At 49.1% G+C, this 19,709-nt stretch overlaps 1 protein-coding gene across 24 annotated transcripts in view; it reads right to left on the reverse strand.

The window, feature by feature from the left end:
• BCOR (BCL6 corepressor) overlaps positions 1-19,709 on the reverse strand; it is a 119,518-nt gene that overhangs the window by 1,571 nt on the left and 98,238 nt on the right. For 10 of the 24 annotated variants that reach the window (XM_042242169.2, XM_042242166.2, XM_042242164.2 and 7 more), the window contains exons 5-15: positions 19,248-19,301; positions 18,572-18,758; positions 12,718-12,978; positions 12,075-12,419; positions 11,177-11,502; positions 10,635-10,889; positions 5,800-5,966; positions 4,547-4,692; positions 4,050-4,157; positions 3,695-3,851; positions 2,207-2,494 (exon numbers count right to left, since the gene is read on the reverse strand). In XM_042242169.2, the coding sequence (XP_042098103.1) occupies positions 2,207-2,494; positions 3,695-3,851; positions 4,050-4,157; positions 4,547-4,692; positions 5,800-5,966; positions 10,635-10,889; positions 11,177-11,502; positions 12,075-12,419; positions 12,718-12,978; positions 18,572-18,758; positions 19,248-19,301 (2,294 nt within the window). Of the gene's footprint in view, positions 1-1,322; positions 2,495-3,694; positions 3,852-4,049; positions 4,158-4,546; positions 4,693-5,799; positions 5,967-10,634; positions 10,890-11,176; positions 11,503-12,074; positions 12,420-12,717; positions 12,979-18,571; positions 18,759-19,247; positions 19,302-19,709 lie in introns of those variants that run through there. The other 14 variants (XM_060407589.1, XM_060407588.1, XM_060407590.1 and 11 more) reach the window with 7 other exon arrangements.

Here is a 19,709-nt window from a genome sequence, read left to right on the forward strand (position 1 = left end):
CCAACAATGGGCTCCTGATGTGAAGAACCAACTCATTGAAAAAGACCCTGATGCTGGGAAAGATTGAAGGTGGGAGGAGGAGGAGAAGGGGGCAACAGAGGATGAGAAGGTTGGATGGCATCACTGACACCATGGACATGACTTTGAGTAAGCTCCAGGAGTTGGTGATGGACAGGGAAGCCTGGTGTGCTGCAGTCCATGGGGTCGCAAAGAGTCGGACACGACAGAGTGACTGAACAATGGGCTCTCATCTCACATCTGACAGTACTGGATTTCCCTGTTCCCACAAACGGCTCTTTCCCCACCTGCCAGGTCACACAGCTTACAGGACCCCTTCCTCTCCATACATTAAGACCCCACTCAAGTACATCATCTCCATGGCCCCTTCCATCTTCTCTGCCTAGGTGTTCTCAGAGTTCACTATAAGACTGCAAACCACTAACAGCATTCTGATCACAAATGGATTTGATACAAGGCATCTTTGGGAGGGCTGGAGGAATGTGTCAAGGATGACACCAGAACCACTGGATTTAAGAACAGTCTACTGAGGTTGTCATCCAGGCATTACCACAATCACTACTGCATCCCATTACTCACAAAGTTAAAGACCGACTGTTGAAAGGCTGATTGAGTCACTCTAACTGTTCAACATGTCTCCTTAACCTTAACAGAAGCTTGTAGAGCAGGAAGACACCTCTCCCTCACTATGCCTTCCAAACCTAACCACGATTCAGAATTCTAGCTGCAAGGGAGTCTAGTAATATTCAGGTTTCAAGCCTCTACAGTGAAGAAAGGAATTAAAAGATGCAGGATGGAAACTGAGTGCCAACTGATACCCAACAGGAATACTGCTGTAAGAAGAGCGAGCAGGAAAATAGCAGAGTGGTCATAACTACAAGCCTTTATTGGGGCCAGGCAGGTTTGGACTTAATGCTAAAATGTAACAGAAAAACATGAGGTCTGGAGGGAAAAGTGACATAATAAAAGTCCTATTCCTGAAAAAATACTCCTAAAGATAAAGGGTTAGCCATGACGAAGCTTCTGTAGTCCATCAAGGTCAAAGGCAACGTAAAAGTTTTCTAGGCCATCAGAGATCAGGTAGAGAAGGACCTGAGAACCATCAAAATATAGGTCTATGAACTGAGCAATCGGGATAGAACTTCAAATTGTCTTGAGTCTCACTTCCCTGAAATCTAGTCTGTTTCAGTGCATAGAGACTAGAAACTGGCCTAAAGTTATCTATAGGGAACTGACCATCAACAACACTTAAAAAAAAATTGCCAACAGTAATGTTTTAGGAAAATACATAGGACACAAAGTACTTCAATTTTCTCCTTTCCTCAACAGGTTTATTGCCTTTTAAGAAAATTTTTGTAAAATATAAATACAAAGGCAGAGAATTTACTTACAAAGTTAAAACACAGGTTTCATACATAAACACACACTTCAGAAAATTTTAGTTTTATGTACAATTTCAAGCAACCTCAACATATTATGTTAGTTTTCAATATTTTACAGGGTACAGAAAAAAATAGCTCAAAGTCTTCTTTAAATAAGAGCATAAAATGTTTAAACATATAAACAATCCGGTTTTGATGCGTGAAAACTAATTTCACAGCTTTTAAATTAGGATATAAAAGTTTCATACAATTAGTTGTTGTGTGTGGATATGGTTTGAATGTATATTACATACTACTGGATCACATCCAATAGCATTGACCTGGCCTGAGCAGGTACACTGTAAACAAAACATAAAGTTACGATATCGCCAAGTGCCTTCCCCGAATACAACCCCCCAAACCAACCACACGGTTCTGACCACACTCTCAACAGTTACGGCCTTTGTCGTGGGAGCTTTACATGAAATTAAGTCAAAGTGTGGAGCTCCTTTTCCTTGTTTTTTTTTTTTCTCCTTAAAAAAGAAAAGAAACAAATGTTCTGAGTAAAAACAAACATATCCCAAAGCATGTGTGCACTGAAAAGTAAAGAAACATTTTTAACAACTTCATAAAAACTGACTTAAAAGTTTAAAAAGAAAAAAACTTATTTCTGAGTCCTTCCGACTGGAGTCATGTCTCTTATATAAAGAAGAGATATTTTCATATGTAATAGTGTCCCTTCTTTACAGAAATAGTCGTATTATGACACATATGCACAAGGATAAACACTATGACACACTGTACACGGCGGGCCCTGGCGAGCTCACCAGCAGTCGTCTGAACCCATGTCGCTGGGGTGGAGCCACTCCACGGATGAGCCCAGCAGAGTCTGAAGCTCGTTTGTGAACTCCACCAGATCTAAGAGCTCCTTGCTCTCAGGGTTGAAGGCTTCTAGGTCTTTGGAGCAAGAGAACAAGAGGCTTGCTGACACTTGCCGGTAGAACTCAGCCTCCGCAATGGTGACAATTTCCACATTTGGGAAATTGCAGCGAAATATGCGGGAGGACATTTTCAATTTCTTGAGCACGTCTGAAAGCAATAGCCAGTTCCGAGGCCTGCACCAGAGAAAGGACAGTGGTTTGAGTTTCTGGCAAAATTAAAAGCTCTCCCAACTATGAACTACCAGTCTCCCAGTGGTAACAAGGGCCAGTTACTTCTGCTTTGATTACGTTGCTCACTCCACTTCTCACTAAGATCTAACTTCTAGCAGGGAACTCTGGACCCATGTACATGTATTAAGAAACTATCTAGGACGGATCAGCCAATTTAGACGTAAGTGGGAGCAGCATCCATGAATGAGCCTCGTCACAGGTCGCCCCGGCACCTCTAGAACTGACGGACACATCCCAGGCAAAGGCTTGGTCCCTCAGCTCCATCCACAACTCAGGTCACCCTGTCCAAATGAGTCTCCACCCACCCATCCCCCCCCCCGCTGGTTCTAGTCACAAGGGAAAACTAGTCTATTTGTGAACCCAAGGCAGATGGCAAACACCTCTGTGATCTCTCCTCTCTTCCGACCCTCATGGAGAGAGCATGAGAAACAGGCAAGGTCGCCTGTCTTTCCTTTCTCATACCTCCAACCTGCCCCTCAATGTTGCTGGGAGTGAGGCTTTCTCAAAGGAAGGGGGTACAACCTTTCCCTGCTGTCCCTTGCCACTCTTAATGAGCTCTATTCCTAAGAGACCGTCAGCACGAGGACAGACAGACAGACACATTCCCAGGCTCACAGTCCAAGGAGGATGCTACTCCTTAAGCAAGGGGTCAACACACAGAAGAGCAATGTCTCCTGACGTGTTCACTCTGGAGGATTGGGTGCAGGGGCACAGCAGCCTGACTAATGGGGGCAAAACTCGATCTGACCCAGTCCGAGGATACAGAAGATCCCAGGTGCCACATACGGCTTTACCTAATCTTACACAAGGAGAGGCTACATTAGTGTTGTCCAGTGGACCTTGGGTGCCTTGGACAGCCCCTACAGTGGTCCTTTGTGGGGGACTCCCAAAGAGGATCCTTTCCCCAAGACTGTGGTGACTGAAATTGTGAGCAATTCTAGCCAGTGGCTCTTGTGTCCTTTGGGCTCTGGGGTGTATTCCAATGAGGGCAGTTTGCTGGGATCCCCCACCCCACCCCACCCCTTTCCTGGCAAAGTTCTACTGCAGTATGTGAAGTTGGTGGACAGTTGGTGAGGAGTTCACTCACCCCCCACCCCCCAACCCTCATCTGCTGCTTCTCAACATCACACTGAGCATGCTCACCCTTGAGCGACGGACACTTGGACATTATAACACGGCAAGAGGGGGCTTTCTGAGAATTCGAATTCAAACACGTCGCTGCAGGTGTCGTTATCATCGTCCTCGTCCTCTGGTCCTGGGGGGTTTGCTAAAACGTCATAACCACTTTCATCATCTGGTTCTAAGGGAGGGCAAATGAGAGAGAGGAGGGGATCAGTTAAGCCAGAGCAATATTCTAGCTGTTCTCCAAACAGAAAGTCTTTCCCAAGCCAGCCCTGCTCATGGCACCCTCCCCAATCCTTCATCCACACTCGAGAGAAAAGTTCTCTTAACTCCTGCACATCTTCCCCACCCAACTGAAACGAACAAGGCTGCTCACCACACACAGAGCTGCCATAGAAATCCCAAGAGGCATTGCTGTTGCAGTTGCTGTTGCTGTTGGGGCTGCTGTCATCATCATCGCGACCCTGCAGGTCGTTTAAATAATCTGGAGAGAGAGAGGGAAACAAGGTTAACACCCTGCTGGCTGGAGGCAAATGCTGGTGGAGGTCGGGAGAATCTCACGCTGGGGCTGGCAGGTTTATCTCCAGACAAGTCCCTCTGCACACGCCTCCAGGTATCGAACTATAAGCTGCATATGCATCTACCTTCCCAAGTGACAGTCCGCCTCACCGCCCCTGCCTGCCAAACAAAAGCTAGGCCTGGCCAGCTCAGAATTTCCCAGCCGTCCCATGCAACACTCAAGTATATATCTGTTTGACAGACTAATGTTCCGCCAACTTTCCCAGTTAAGTGTAAAACGAGGTGGGGTGGGGGTGGGGGGAACCTGGCCCATCTAGATGCCTGAACCAGACCATTTTGTGATCTCTGTCATACCTGTTAAGAACTTTTCCATAAGTTCGCTGTGGGTCATTTTCATGATGGTTCTACCTGAGTACGTAGCCAGGGTGGGGTCAGCACCATAGGAAAGGAGCAAGCGGACGATTTCCAAGTGATCGTTCTCGACGGCATCGTGGAGAGGCCTAAGAGAGGCGTGGGGGATTGATTATACCTGTGGACATGATGTTTGCCTCTAACGACACAAAGGCAAAATGGACTGTGTGGTCAAGCCGCTGTTTCACCAAGGAGGGGAGTGTACAGTCACTGCCATTCCACATGGGGAAACTGAGGCACTGTGACTGGCCCACTGTCAAATGATGAATCACTCTATTATTTCTACACTTAACTTTTTTATAGGACAGATGAAGAAACTATCTCAGGCCTAATTCTCGAATGCAAATCTCTCTTAATCCACTTAGCCTGAGGAGGATCTCAGGCCATGATGAAAACTTTCCCAATGAACTTAAATAGTGACAGACTGTAAGAAGATAACTTATGAGGAAAAAAAAAATCCCAATATCATGGAAGCCAACATGACAAGTAATTATTTATACCATTAAAAAAAAAAAAAAAAAGATTGCCATTTCTAAAAGAAACTAGGGGCAAAGTAGAACCTCTCCTGAAACCAACTTGGAGATCAATGATCAACCCTCTGGCTCAGAAGCAGTCGGCAGGCAGGGTGAGTTCTCAGGAGGGTCCAGAGTCCTTCCTGTGTCTACTGGGATTGGGAACACAGCCCACAGTCCCATCTGGAAAGAATGCTTTTTGGAAACCATGAACCACCAAATACATTTTAGTTTTGCTCATTTTATGACTGTCAGGAAAGCCCTAGTGCCCCGCCTCCTGGTAGCATCCCAGGCACAATCCAGAAGATGCTTGGGCTGACTCAGACCTGGGCCTCTGGCCAATAAACCAAGGTCAAGGACAGAGTGGGGGCCAGGGTGTCGGTGACCACTGCAGATCCTCTGAAGCCACTGGCCCCTGGCCCTGTGTATACTCCAGGGACCTTCAATGCACGTGTACTTTAAATATGGGTGATTGAACAGATGCTGGTAAAGAGTCTGGGGCCCTAAAAGGCAACACCCCTGATTATCCATGCAGGTGCAACGTTTTCAGGGATTTCTGTCCATGAGAGCATCACTAAGTTTACATAGACCTATGTAAATTTGCCAGAAAGATGTCTGATTCCATCAGTGTGCTTACATGGTATTCACACTCCATCCTTCCTCCTGGGGTTCCCCACCACTCACCTGGTCCCATCCTGGGCACTGCAGTTGACATCAGCGCCATATTCAAGGAGGTGTCGTACAATATTGAGCCATCCCCTTGCACAAGCTTCATGCAGGGCACAGTAACCCGCATTGTCTCGATGGTTCACATCACAAATCTTATTCTCCAGGCAGTACAAGACCACTTCCTGTGGGAAGAAGGTAGGGGATGCCATCAGACCACCACAGTGAACCTTCTAAGGGTGGCCTTTCCATAGCTTGGCAGTACCCACTTTCAAAGGCATACATCCTTGGATCTAACAGCTCACTGAAGTGCGGTGGGTGTCCTTCCCACAAAAGCTTGTGGGAAGGGCTTGGAGATGCAGATAGCATTGTCTAGAGCTCTGCTGCCCCAGTGGCCTGGCCTAGGGCAAGCTGCCCTTGAACTTCTCCCAAGCTTCCACAGGGCTGCTGAGAGGATGTATTCAGAGAGCCACGAAACCCCTCAGCCCAGGGGCTGGCATGGCCCATACAGAGGTGCGACAGCTGCTAACATCTTCGATGACACAAGGCCAAGTATAGACCATTCTCCCTTGACTGGTCTGTTCTGTCAGTGGCAATAGCTGACAACACATGTTTAAGCATTGATGACTGATGCTTAAAGAGGGCTGAAATCCGCTGAAGAACATCCCTCAGGTTAGAGAAGGAGGGACAGACACCTAGGTCAGCCACATCCTCACGCCCCCAGTGAAGACCCCAAATCAGAACCTGGGCCTCAAATGCTATTTGTATGTTCAATAGCATCAAACAGAAGCTTTCTCTATCCATCCACAAGGAATGACACAAAATGCTCCAAATAACCCCACCCTCTATTATGCCTCATCCCCACCCCCGACAACCTACACATTTCAGGAAGCAAACAAAACAAGTCTACCCTTCCCCCTTCCCCGAAGGTGTTCTGTGTTAAGAGTGTGTGTTAGAATCACTGTTATTAATCTTACTTCTTTGGCGTGTTAAAATATTAATATGAACCGCTCCCAGTTAGCAGAGCGGTAATTTATTCAATGTTTTATTACCTTGATTAAGAAAGTTTTCAAACACATCGAAAGCATTTGCCATCAGAAAACATGTTATACTTGTTTTCTTCCAAGTCATGCCCAGCAGAGAGCCAGGTTCTGAGAGCCAGGGGTAGGCAGAGTGTGCAGGCAGCCCAATGCACAGTCCACTTGGTAAAGGGGGATGGGACAGGGTCAGAGCAGATCTCCTTATGGCAACTCTTAACTAACTCATCTGTGTAACCTATAACAGGGTCCATTCCAGCCACCCGTAGAAGTGAGATGGGTTCTATAAAACCTTTTAGGACCTTCGGAGGACATGCCAATCAAAGGTGAGACCACTCACTTGTGAGTGAACTTGCAAGTTCCATTTGCTTAGTCCATGAACCTAATGGGCCATGCTGGTAAACCTGGCCATCAGTGAGGTCAATCTGGCAGCTCCCTTCCAAAACAAGGGGAGGAAGGGAAAAGGCCCATGAAGGTGTTTCTTCATTCACATCCCAACCTGCCAGAAAGCCCACAATCCTCTGAGCTCCCGGGCCACCTATCCTGAGCCCTGGTATCCAGGATACTGCATGAAGCTGCTGCTCCCTTAGCAGGCCCTCAGTAGCCAGACTCCAAGTGGACGGCTGCAAGCTAATGGAGCTGCGTGCCCCAGTCAGGGAGAGGCCCCGTCACGTGGCTCCAGATCAGGTCTGAACGCCACCAACTGTTGTGTACAGATCAGTTTACCCCAAGTCCTGGTGGCCTGCCTGGGTCCTACCAACCGGGGATTTATTTGCTCTGACAATCATGACCTTCACCTGGAAACCTTCATTGCTACAAGGGCCAATTCTAGGGGACCTAGAAATGAAAGACCATCAAAGTTGACGGGTAAGTCAAATCTCTGTTCCTGGAGGACATCAGCAAAGACAGCAGGAGCCCCACAGCCCAGTCTGACCTAACGCAACCGTGCTGATGCTGCTATTTACACAGTGCTTCTCGTTGCCCCAGATAAGGACGTCTTCCACCATCCCACGGGAACCCAGGAGATGTCAGGAAAGGAAGGTAGTACTATCCTCATTGAACACTTAAGAGAAATTGAGGCCCAGAGAAATTAAACCCCAAGTTCAATTAACATGAAGTACTAGACCTGTAATTCAAGTCTTTGGTAGCTGGTTGGCTGGCAAGATTCAAAAGGCCCAAGGGATGCAATCTATCCATGATGAACATCCCACAGGCCATCTCTACTGGGGTCAGTGGGCTAACCACACTCTCCTAGCTGGGAGGGAGCTGGTCTATAAAAGGATGGCAACTACTGTTACCAACAGAGAGAAAGGTGACGAGGTCAAGCAAGTCTGTCTGCCCAACACATCTCTTGGTTTATTTTCTCTGCTAGAAATGGGAGTGTTTGAAGGGCAGCCCACCCATTTCCAAACAAAATCGAACTGTTTTTGTTGGACAACTCTCTGTTAAGTGGCTATAAGCTGAACGCCATTAACCGCAAAATGTAACCATACAGGCCATAAACCCGACATTGTTAATTAATTAAATGCCTCATTAACTTTTTTAAAAACATGATTTATTCAATTCATAGAAAATTTAACCATTACCACTAAGTGCACACGCATGGGGTTGCACGTTGGGATTTTAGCCTAAGCAGCAGAAGCCTTTTTCTGGAGAAAGAAAGGTTTGAGGTCTCTGGCCATGCAAGTAATCTATTGAAAGCAGATCTGAAGCCAAAGTGTGTCTCCAGAACCAGATCATTATGACATAAAGCTCAGATTGCCTTTACTGCAACATGGTATAAGCAGAAAATCACCAACAATGAATGGTAAAGACAAAACTTCAGGAAAACCCTCCCCAAGTGTGTTCAAAGCACACCCTTATTTGGTTAAGTAAACTATCCTTCAATGTTAAAAGGTTTAAATTGTCAAATCTCCCAACTGGGCCATCATCCCAACATTTAAAATTCTGCCTAGGAAATCCCAGAAAGTTGGATAAAAAAGTTGAAAGCATTCATCTACAAGTCACAATGATCAGTATCAAAACTGGTGATAATCAGTGTATAACCTACATGTTGAAATGTACATTTGAAGAAAACCAAGTCTGACCACAAACATTCCCATGGCCTCCTGTACAACCGAAGGCCAGGTAGGGTAAAAAAAAGTATGGATCAAGTGCCCCTTGGTCCAGACCTCAGAGTCACCAAACAAAAATGGAAACTTTCTTAAAAGACCAACAAGGGTCTCTTGAAGTCTCTGGTCCCAAAGGGAGACTGGTGGAAATGATGCCAAGCAGGCTTCCTATCCTACCCCCCATACCAGGAGTGTATGTTCTCAACCACAACTAGTACTCAGCAAATACTTGGCACATGGGGCCTAACTTAGCACCATGTGCAACAGCCACTCTGTCCACCTAGGTGCTGTTGTTCTCTGCTCTTGGGAAAACCACTTGGGTGCTCCTTGGACTTCATCTTAAAGTAACTGTGTGAACCACCAGAAAGTTCTCTCTAGCTAATGAATGGAGAGATCTCCGAAAGACATATAGATATAAACAGCAGCACATTCAAGCCTTGAACTAAGCACAGGTGCTTCCAACGTCCCACCGACAGTCATGCCTTGGGGGGCTGAGGTGGACATATCTCAAAGGGCTTAGGGCATTGTGGACAAGGGGACAGGGGTTCCACAGAGCTGGCTGGGGGTGTGGGAGCTGGGGGTGGGGGAGCCAGGGTTCCCGGCCCGCATGGGTCCTGCCACCCCAGTGCTAGTCCACACCTCCACGCGCTCAGCCTGCTGAGCCACATTTTACTATGACCATTCAACTCCCAGAGGGCTGATGCCAGCTTGAAAAAATGCCTCTGCCCTGTGGGCTATTACATCACAATTGCAGCTGACAAGTGCGGTGGGGGAGGAGCACAGGGCAGAAGGAGTCATCTATCTCACAGAGGTTCTAAACTGTAAAAAGGGCAATTCCAATGTGAGCCAGTCTTGGTGAGGAGCGTGGTGGGGGAGGGGGGGCTGTGGAGCCAGACTGTAGATTGCCAGTATCAGTTAACCCCTGAGGCTCAGTCTCCTCATCTGGAAGTGGGCTAGTCGTAGCTACTGCCACATCAAGATGCCTCCCTTACAAGGGTGAAGGGAGTTACAGCGGATCACACAGGCTTAGAAAGATATCAGTTATCTTTCTATCTATATTGCCCTGGCAGTAGAGGTTATGGTTGTCATCAGCTGTGCTGGGTTTGGGTTGGGATACAGCGGTGTGGACCAGGACTTTTGGATAAGGATCAACCCCCCTCTCCCATCAGCCCTGTGCTCTAGTACCCTGTCAAAGAGACCCCTCAGGTCTGCCCCATCACCACCCCTACTCTGAACAAACATTTCCTGCTGTTACCCCACGGTGGGGGGGAGGGGGGCCGGGGGCAGGGGCGGAGGCATCACTGCCTCCAAACAGTGCAGCAGCCAAAAGTAGTTAATAACTTCTCTCCCCCTTGCTAATCAGAATCCAAAAGGGCTCATTAAAATTCCCCTAGTCGCCAAGCCCTGGGTTAGGTCAGATTTTATATCAGAGATAAGTGAGCCAGACTGGAAGATGCTGAAGCAGCCTACTTGCCCGAACACGAAGTAAACATCAGAGAGGCTTTTCTTTTCACACCGCAACTGAACAAGCCACCAAAGAGCCGGCAGCGTGAGCCGGGGCTAACGCAAACATCCCGTTGGAACACCCAGCCCAGCCCCCCACGTGGAGGAGAGCTGGGCTCTGAGGTTCCAGCCCCCGCCCCTGCCAATGGGGCCCCCACCCCCGGAGCAGGCCGGTATCCAGCGCACCCACGAGGATGCTCACCTCGTAGCCCAGCCGGGCAGCCCGCTGCAGGAGCGTCTCGCCTGCATTCTTATTGACAATAAGCCTCCGCGCTTCTGGTGGCATCGGGCGGGACTGGGTGGCCTCTGGCGGAGAACTTGAGCGGGGCAGCTGTGACGTCTGCGCAACTGGTAGCAGTTGCTGCAGACGGTCCAGGGGCTTCTGGTCTTGCTTGGCCGGTGACAGATCATAGTCAGAACTGGGCTCAGGCCGTTTTCGGAACCTCCGGACGGTCACCTACCAAGAAAGTGGGCAGCGCACACATTGTGGGATGTCCTTCCACCATAGCGCTTTTCCCCACCTCTTTTGTGTAGGGATGGGGGTGGGGGAAGAAGGGGTTGGGTTTTCTTTAGCACCACCGGGGAACTTGAGCACCACCCAGGAGACAGGCCCCCTAGGACAGGGCAGTGACATTTTGGGGGAAGGTGTTCAGGAAAAGGAAACCTTTGTCCCCAGAAGTGGAGAAGCGGGCAGGCAGGATGCGCTGGTACGACCCAGGGGGGAGTGCCGGGGGCAAGAGGTACCTTGCCATCGGCATTCTCCACGTAGTAGTCCCCTGGCAGCGGCAAGCTCCGCCTGGGCTCCTGCGGGATCAAATGCTTGGTTTTGCACAGTCGCTTCCCGGATGGTTTCTCGCTGTTGTCGGGGTATCTCTGCAGCAGGGAGGCAGCCTGGCAATCCTCCTCTTCGTCCGTGCACAGCACATCTGTCTTCTGGCTTTCTTTAATTTTCTGCTGTTTGGCAGGCAGCCTCGAGCCTGCCGTACAGCTTGGCTGACTCTGCTTTCTGCCGGTTAAATTGGTGGATGAAAAGCTCCTCATGGGCGGAGAGCCGGAGAACACAGGCAAACCTAAATCCGGATGGGGGGGGGGGGCGGGCGAGCGGGAGGCAGGGGGTGGGGAGAGAAAAAGCAGGCGTTACACGGTGCGGAAAGAAAAGCCCATTGTTACCTCTGATCACTGGAGCGGCTTCAGTTTTTAAAGATATACCAATTATGTTTTCAAAGCATTAATATTTTAATTATGCCACATTCAAATGCCAAATGGCAAGTTGTTTCAAAGGGTCCGGACGAGGGGGGCAGAATCCAGCCCTTCTGGCTCTCCAGCCCCCACCCATAGGGGGCCTTGGGTGTTTGGAACGTGGAAACTGGGGACTGCCTGAGCCTGGAATGAGGGTTCACCCAGGGCCTCCCTTCCTTGCCCAGCCATGAGCCGGGTGAGGTGCAGCCCAGGAAATGGAGCTCCCTCCTCACGGTATATTCCAGAAGGAAGCGTGGAGGCTGAAAGGACCTCATGGAGTAACTCCCCACCTGCCACATGCTACTCTGTCAACTTAGATGGAGCTCAGGTGCCCTCCAGGGCCCTTTCCCACAGAGGGCAGGTGACCCATCCTCTAGGACCCCCCCCAAAACCCCGTGCATACCTTGTTCACTGTCACTGGATTTGAGGGACTCTTCCGACCAGGTTCTGTTGCCTTTGGCTTCTGCCCTTTTCCTGCCAGGTTTCTCTTCGGAGACGTTATTGCCCTGGGCGGCAACCTCAGGCTGAGCTGCCTGGGTCACTTCCTTCCTGCCCTGCCGGCCAGGTTTGCTCTCTGCTGCCGACACCTGCTGCTCCCACCGTTCTCTAAGGTGCAGCAAGTGGCGTTGCTTTTTGGGATGGAGCCCTGTTAATTCAATGCACACCTTCAGGTTGGTCAGCTCACTATAATGTGGCTCTTCTAAGTGGTTAGAGGAACTGTTTGTCATTTCCCTCTCAGGCCAGTCATCTAATGGAGAAATAACTACAAATTAATCAAAAAGCCCCCTGGGGCGGGGAACAAACTGTCTTATACATCACTGACAGGGTGGGGGAGGGGAGGGGAGGGGTGTGGTCACTGTGGAACCAAGTCTCGGGAGGGGGGGCCTATTTGCCTTTGGTCATCTTTGGGTTCCTGTACCTGGCTTGGGACGGGGGAGGTGTAAGTGGCTTGCCCCAGGGCTCCAAGGTGGGATTGGTACCTTCCACTGCTCCACCCCCGGACTTTACTTTCCCCAAGTGCCCTGTGGAAGCCAGGCCAAGCTCACCTTTGGAGACCCGTCTTCGCTTGGCTTTCAGCAGCGGGTCCTCAGGGAGCTCTTCCACAGTGGTCTCAGTGTGGCTGCTATCCCCTGAGACCTTGTGCTTTCTGTCCACCCGGAGGGTGGGGCTGTGCGGCATGTCTGGGGTGGCCTGGTCGGCGGAGGGATCGCTCACCGGCTGCCGGTCCAGGAAGTATTTCTCCACGGAAACATCTTTGTCTTCTGGGGCTTCGAAGGGGTCGTGTTTGCTTCCGGCACTATAATCGCCTGGGGGTGGGTGGGTGGGGAGAACAGGGGAGGAAGGAACAAAGGTCACCGGGCGGGCAGGGGAGCAGGCGGGATTCCTACGCGCCGGATCCCTACGCCGCGGCTCCCTACGCCCGAGGTAATCTGCTACCAATAGACCCTCCTTTGGAGACTGGGGATCTCCTGTGCTGGAAGCACAAGACCCTCGGAAAGACCATGTCCCAAAGGACAGCTGAAGATACTCTGCCCAGAAAATGAGGGGTGTGGGACACTCACTACTGCCCTTCTCCATGTCCATAGTTGAGGTCGGAGAAAGTCAAGATGAGGCATCAATTCACTCTTCTAAGCACAGGAGAGAACTGCCTGCCTGCCACCTCCCAGTTGGTCAACTTTGATGGCACTCAGGTCCCCTCCTGGACCTTTACCAACTGTGGGTGGGTGAGCCCGCAGCAAGCTTAAGCCAGGGCTGAGCTACCAGTCTCTATAGAAACAGCTGCTGAGGTCATTATTTTGAAATAAAAGGATGATGTAATAAACAGACCAAATGTCCCCCAAATGCCACAGGCACAGGGACAAAACCAATGTTCACTTTGGTCAGCAGGGGCAAGGGTGAAGAGGGCAGGGCAAGAATGGTGGGAGGCTGGGAGACCAAGGGAGGAGGAAGCCTGGCAAAGCCAAAGGCAAGGCTTCCTGTTGTGTGTACAAAGATGAAGGGCAGTTTCAAAGAACTCAACCAGATCACTACAAGTCCCTATGTCCTCTTTCCACAACCATTGCAGGGAAAGCATTTCACTGCCACCCACAGGGGGGGCAGGTCACTCCTCCACGTTCCAAAGACGAGACTCCACCCCCTTCACTCACCGCTCACACCCCAGCCCTGCTTGCTTCGGCTCCCTCCGCTCAACCTAGCACCACTTCGGGCTTTTCTTCCAATCACCCCAGCCTCACATCACTCCTCACTTTTGCTCCAGCCAAAGAACAGTTTGATTGCATTGCTGATCGTATTTTTTCCTAGCACACAAATAATTCCATAATGATTGCTGTGATGTTAAGGTGTTCCCCTAAGATGACCCTGACCATCACGGGGTGGGGGTGGGGGGCCGCGGGGGGCGGGGAGGATGTATGACTTTGGTATTTCCGTTAACACCCAAGCTAAGCGCCTTGAGCACATCTTTCTAAATGAAATCAGACACACTCTTCATGTTCCCATATATCACATTTCTGCCCAGCTGGCTAGCCCCCTAATCAACCTCTCTTGTGGGGGCATTCCCAGCATTTAATGGCAGTCAGTTGTGGGGACAAATTTCACCCTGGCCTTGGCTAGCCTGGCCTATGTCCTCAATGCTGGAACCCATTGATCTTTTCTCCAAGGGCATCCCAAGGTGGGACAGATCCCCATCTACCTTTGCCAAGGAATGGTGGAATCACCTCAACTGCTTGGGTCTCCTGTCATGGCAGCAGGAAAAATCCCAGACTCCTGGCCTGTGCTCCAGGAGGATATAGTCCAGATCACTGAGGGCCTGGGAAGAGGGTGCGCTGCAGCTCTCTCTCTGGCTGTTCTGTGACCCTCTGAACCACTCTGGCAGGAACAGCGCCTCTTTACAACTCAGGCCCCCTTCAGTTGTACAGTGGGAGTGTTACTGCAAGCCTCCTCCTGTGGGTGGGCTTCAGAAACACAGGGAAAGGCTGGAAAAATTCCTTTAACCAAAAGATGCCAAGATTTTCAGAGCAGCCTGAATTTCAGGCCTGAAATGTACGCTGTCTTAAGAGGTGAGCCCTCCTGGTTACACCACTGGACTTCTCTGGTTCAAACAGCCTTTCCTAAAAGCCCCATGGAAGGGGACCCATGGAGAAGTGTAATGGCTACTTTACGAACCCCCATGTCCAATTTTAAAGTTCATTCAAAGTGAGTTTCCCCCCACCTACTTTAGCTAGGAAAGATGGTTCCAACTCGGTGGTTTGGAAGGAGAGGTAACTGGGTGATGTCAGCAAATGCCGTCACTGTGGGGCCCTGCCCATCTGAGATGTCCCCAATCACATGAAGAAGCTGTCTACTCTCAGTGTTTCTGATTCTACTTTCATCTATTACATTTTAACCCTGTATGTGTAACAGTCTCAATCTATCTAGGGAAGCATCTTGCTCAGGGAGAAGGTTTTCCATCTAAGTTTTCACCCTCAAGGCCAGCTACCTCGGTTAACAGTGAAATTACTTTATATCTTTGGCTACAAAAGGCCAGTATTTCTTGCCCATAGAAAACCACTTGGGGGATCTATGATGACAGTTTCTCAGGTGTGGGCAGGCAGTGACTGTGGAAGCTCTTCCCTCTGTTCCTGGAAGAGTAAGTGCACCCCAATGAGTCAGACCCCTCCTGGGGGCTCCTCTAGGCTTCCCATCTTGTAAAAGCTGCCTGGGTGCAGAGGGTACACCTTCACCTCCCAGGACCAGGAGTGTGTCACACACACTCGGCTAGGGAGGGCGCTCCTGCACCTGACCTTCCCAATGGTCCTTTGTCCCCATGGTATAATGTCCATGGCTCCTTATCCTGGACTATTACTCAGGAAATTTCCACTGCTCAAGTCAGGGCTCACTGAAATCATCCCCCCATGCACATCGCTTAGTTGTTTTCTTCCCCATTAGGTGAGAGGATCTTTTCCCAAACAGGTCCATCCAGTCTTCCCCCAAACTTCCGAGTCTTTCAGGGCAAAGATCTCAATTCTTCTCAGTTAAGGCCCCACAAGACCTTATGCTAGGGTGACCTTACCCAGGCCAATAATAACCCTGAAGAACCCTGAAGGACATCCACCCTGACTGGCCAAGATACCCATGGCCACCACCTATGGGGGAGAGACTCTTCTGTCACCTGGAGCTTCTCAATCACTGTTCTAACCACAGGACTACACAGGACCCAGTGGACTACCCTTGAGGGTAAAGGAGATGGAGAGATAGATATATGGGGATCCCAACCATCAGGTTTTGCCATCACTGCTATTTTTGGTCTTCCTAAAAGCGGGAAGCCATGGGCCCTTGGCCACCTAGTCTAAGCAGGTGTGAACATGGCTGTGTTGTTTGAGGTTTAACACTTGCTCCCTGCAGTGTGGTCATATGACTCATAACACATATATCCCATAATTTATCATGGTTGTGCCATAGCATCACCTCAGAGAAGCATCACCATAGCAACATTTACAGGTCACCGTGGCAACAAAGCACCCTCACCATTGTTGAGCCATGCCCAGTGAGGCCTAAACAAGGTGAGAGGGTTCTGAGATGTTGGAGGGCTCCCCACAATTGAAATCCCCTTCTCTACAGCTTAAGTCTAGCACCACCAGTAAAGGCTAACCTTGTTAAAACTTATACCCTCTACAGAGGGAGCCTAGGGAATCTCTGTTTCAAATTAAAGTAGTTTACAAATGTGCAGATGCTCATATGGAAGGAAGTTCCCTGGGCTAAGAAGTTACATGAAGCCCCTTGACTGAGGTTTCCTCCAGTTTCTGGCCCAGCACTGCAACCGAGCAGGTCTTAGGTCTGTCCCGGCCAAGTAGTTGGCAAAGGAGACAGTCATTTCAAGTTCGAGAACAAAGGGGCTAAGGCCTCCTTGTCCCACCCCATTTTCAAATGTCACTGAGGGTTCCTAGTAATAATGAACTTCCCAGTTTGAGGAACCTCCAAACTCATTTGGTGAACTTCCAAAATAAAATTGAACTCAGCCACCCCTGCGATCATAAAGAACAGTGATCATAATAAAATGAAAATCCTGGCCACTGTATTTTCAAGTTAATCCACTTTTTTTCGGAATAAGCCACTTGCAAGCCCCACCATCTTAGAAGCACTTGGTCACTCGTGGGGGAGGCTACCTCAGGAGGGAGAAGGCAGACAGAGACGTCTGGACCTCTCATGACCCCAGCCCACCCCAGCTCCCACATGCACACTCTGTGGCTCTCAACCACACTGACACCCATTAGAAGGACCCTATGAGCCAGCATGGGCTCAAGATATGATGGTTCAAGGACAGGAAGGCCCATTAATTTCCAGTTGAATGGACTGAACACCTGCTGTGCTGTGGATTCGGAGGCGGCAGTAAGGACAAAGGCTCCTTTAATTAGGTGAACCTTCTCAACCGACTACAAACCACAAGTCTCCAGAAGGCAAACGGAGCTCCTCACCTTCCCCAACCCTCCTCCTGCCCTCCCATGGTGGCAGTGATTCAATGACTCAGTGGATCATGTCCTGGGTGCTCCAGGAAGAGACCCATGCCCTGAGCTCGGAAGTGGTAGTGGGGGGTGGGAGGTTGGTGAGGCGGCTTTCCAAATCAACTGGGGCTCAAGCCCTGCTCCCCACCAGCCTTGTCTTGAGGCTCAGCAGGCAAGATGGGGAAGGACACATTAACTTCTCTGGGAAGAAGGCTGAAGTAAAGCTACTGAGATGTGAGGGGTAGTGGCCACCCTGGGTCTGGCCATGTTGCTGGAAAAAAGGGCAAGAAGACTCGAGGCTAGCTAACTTCCTGCTCCCTTCCTCCAGTTTCCCTCACCATCCCCCCCCAGAACAGGCAGACCCTGGTCCCCCTCCCTAGAGAAGCACCCTTCGAGACCATGCAGAACCAGCTGGTCCTGGTGTGGCTCACCCAGAATCCTGGCCCGGAGATCCATGGCTGGCAAGGATGGCTAGACAGACCCGTTCTCTGAGCAGCTGCCACCCAGACGTCGAGCCATCAGAATCGTATTGCTTCCTCTCAACTCCCTCAGTGCTGGGAGCTCAATCACCCTGTTCCCACCTACAACGTCCAAGGACCCAGACCTCCCAAATGTGCCCACCATCCCCAACCGTCCTGTCTCAGGAAGATTCTGCACCCTCCCTGACCTCTATGTTCACCTCATGCCCTCATTCACCATCACTGGTAAGGTCTCTGGGGTCGGGAATGGGCTGCAGACCCCAAGCACGCACACTGAAGAAAACAGGAAAAGACCTCCACTGGCTGCCAACATACCTCCTGAGTTCAGGAAGCTGAGAACACATCCCAAAGTCAACCCCAGTGGAGGAGCAGTGGTTGGGACAGCAGAGTGACTCAAGGCAAGCCCCAGCTTTCTCTCCAATTCTGCCTCCATAACATAAGACACCCCCTTGTCTAGTGAGGTGTGATAAACACCCCCCCTTGTTTATCCCATGCCCTTGGAGTGTGCTGTCAACTCCTAATGGCTGCAAACAAACCTGCCACAGAAAATAACTATGCTCTTCTTGCTGGTGCCTTCATCAGCCCTCATCCCATTTTAGCGAAACTTCTGCTTTTGGAGGGAGAAGACGAGGACACTCCATTTCCTACTAGAGGACACCATTGCTATGGAAGGTCTGGCTCTGGCTGCAAGTGTCATTCATTCCACTGCTACTAAAAACCCGTACCCCTACCTGCTATAAAATACTTGCTGTGCTTGAGGTCTTGCATCGCCATTCCTCTGCTCTATTGTATTACACTGTTATTAACTATGGGACCAATGCTTCTCTGGAAAAGGAGACACATCCCAGGAAACAATGTCTCATACGAGCCTCATGTATAAAACAGCCAAATCGTCCTGTTCTCACCAACATGGTACCACACACAAGCCACTGGGGTTCACTTACATCTCTCAGTGTCGTTCTGGTCGGCAATGGCCTCCTCCAGGGCGACCGACTTTGGCTTTTTGTCCTGACTTCCTTTCAACCTTTCCCAGTCAGTGGGGCTGAATTTGCACACCTCGGAGTCCTTGGCTGGGGGGTGGCCACCTTCTCGCTCTTTCATCTCCAACTCTGAGAAGCGCATCATTGCACGCTAGGAAGAGAATGGAGATGAAAAAAAAAAAAAAAAAAAAAAAACACCACCTTACCATCAAAGCTACTTCATTGGTCTTACCTTAAAGGAAAGTATTTTCCAAGAAAAGTTTGCCCAAAACCAACCACACTTTATGATACAACTGAGATACTTTAAAAGTTAATGATACAAATATAAGAGTGTCTATATGTTAAGCAGTGACACACTCTTTATTCATAAAGCCATATGTGTGTAGAGATATATGCGGTGTGTATGTATAGCCATACATACACTGTGGCATAGAGACAGACATTCTCTTTCGAAGGTAAATAAAACAAAACAGAAACACAACGCAAAGAAAGCAAAACAAAAAACACAACAGAAAAGAAAACAAATGCACAATGAATAAAGACGACCATGGCCCACAAACTTCCCTTTGTATATTTGGAAATGAAATTTAACTCAAAAAGTTTATGTAAGATTCTAGTAATAAAAATTTGAAGAACTGACCTCACAGTAAGCAGCGGGTAGACATAAAATACTGTCCTCTTGTAATCCTTCCATCTATGTAATTAAAATGGGCACTCAATGGATCATTTAGATAACTTCATCCATTTTTATAAGCATAAACCAATTTTTTTCTTAACATTGCAAAACAATTTGGCTTTATTTAGCTTTTAATTAAAAGTAAAATATCTTAAGGAAATTCCTAGACAACATCTATCATTCACTAGCAAGTTAAATACATACTCTATTCCTTTAATCGAGGTTTTTGTTGTTGTTGTTTTTTTTTTTTTGGTGAAAGAAAAACTGCACAAATCTCACAGACATGCGGCGGCTACACACCTCCACCAAGTATCACGTAAGGCATTCTAAGCAGTGCTGTTAGGTTTATTTGTTAACGTACAGTAAAGTAACGGCAGAGAAATCAAAGCAATTGATACGTCAATGTCATGCAGTATTTTAGACATC

The sequence above is a fragment of the Ovis aries genome, chromosome X (genome assembly GCF_016772045.2).
Source record: "Ovis aries strain OAR_USU_Benz2616 breed Rambouillet chromosome X, ARS-UI_Ramb_v3.0, whole genome shotgun sequence".
Lineage (NCBI taxonomy): Eukaryota > Metazoa > Chordata > Mammalia > Artiodactyla > Bovidae > Ovis > Ovis aries.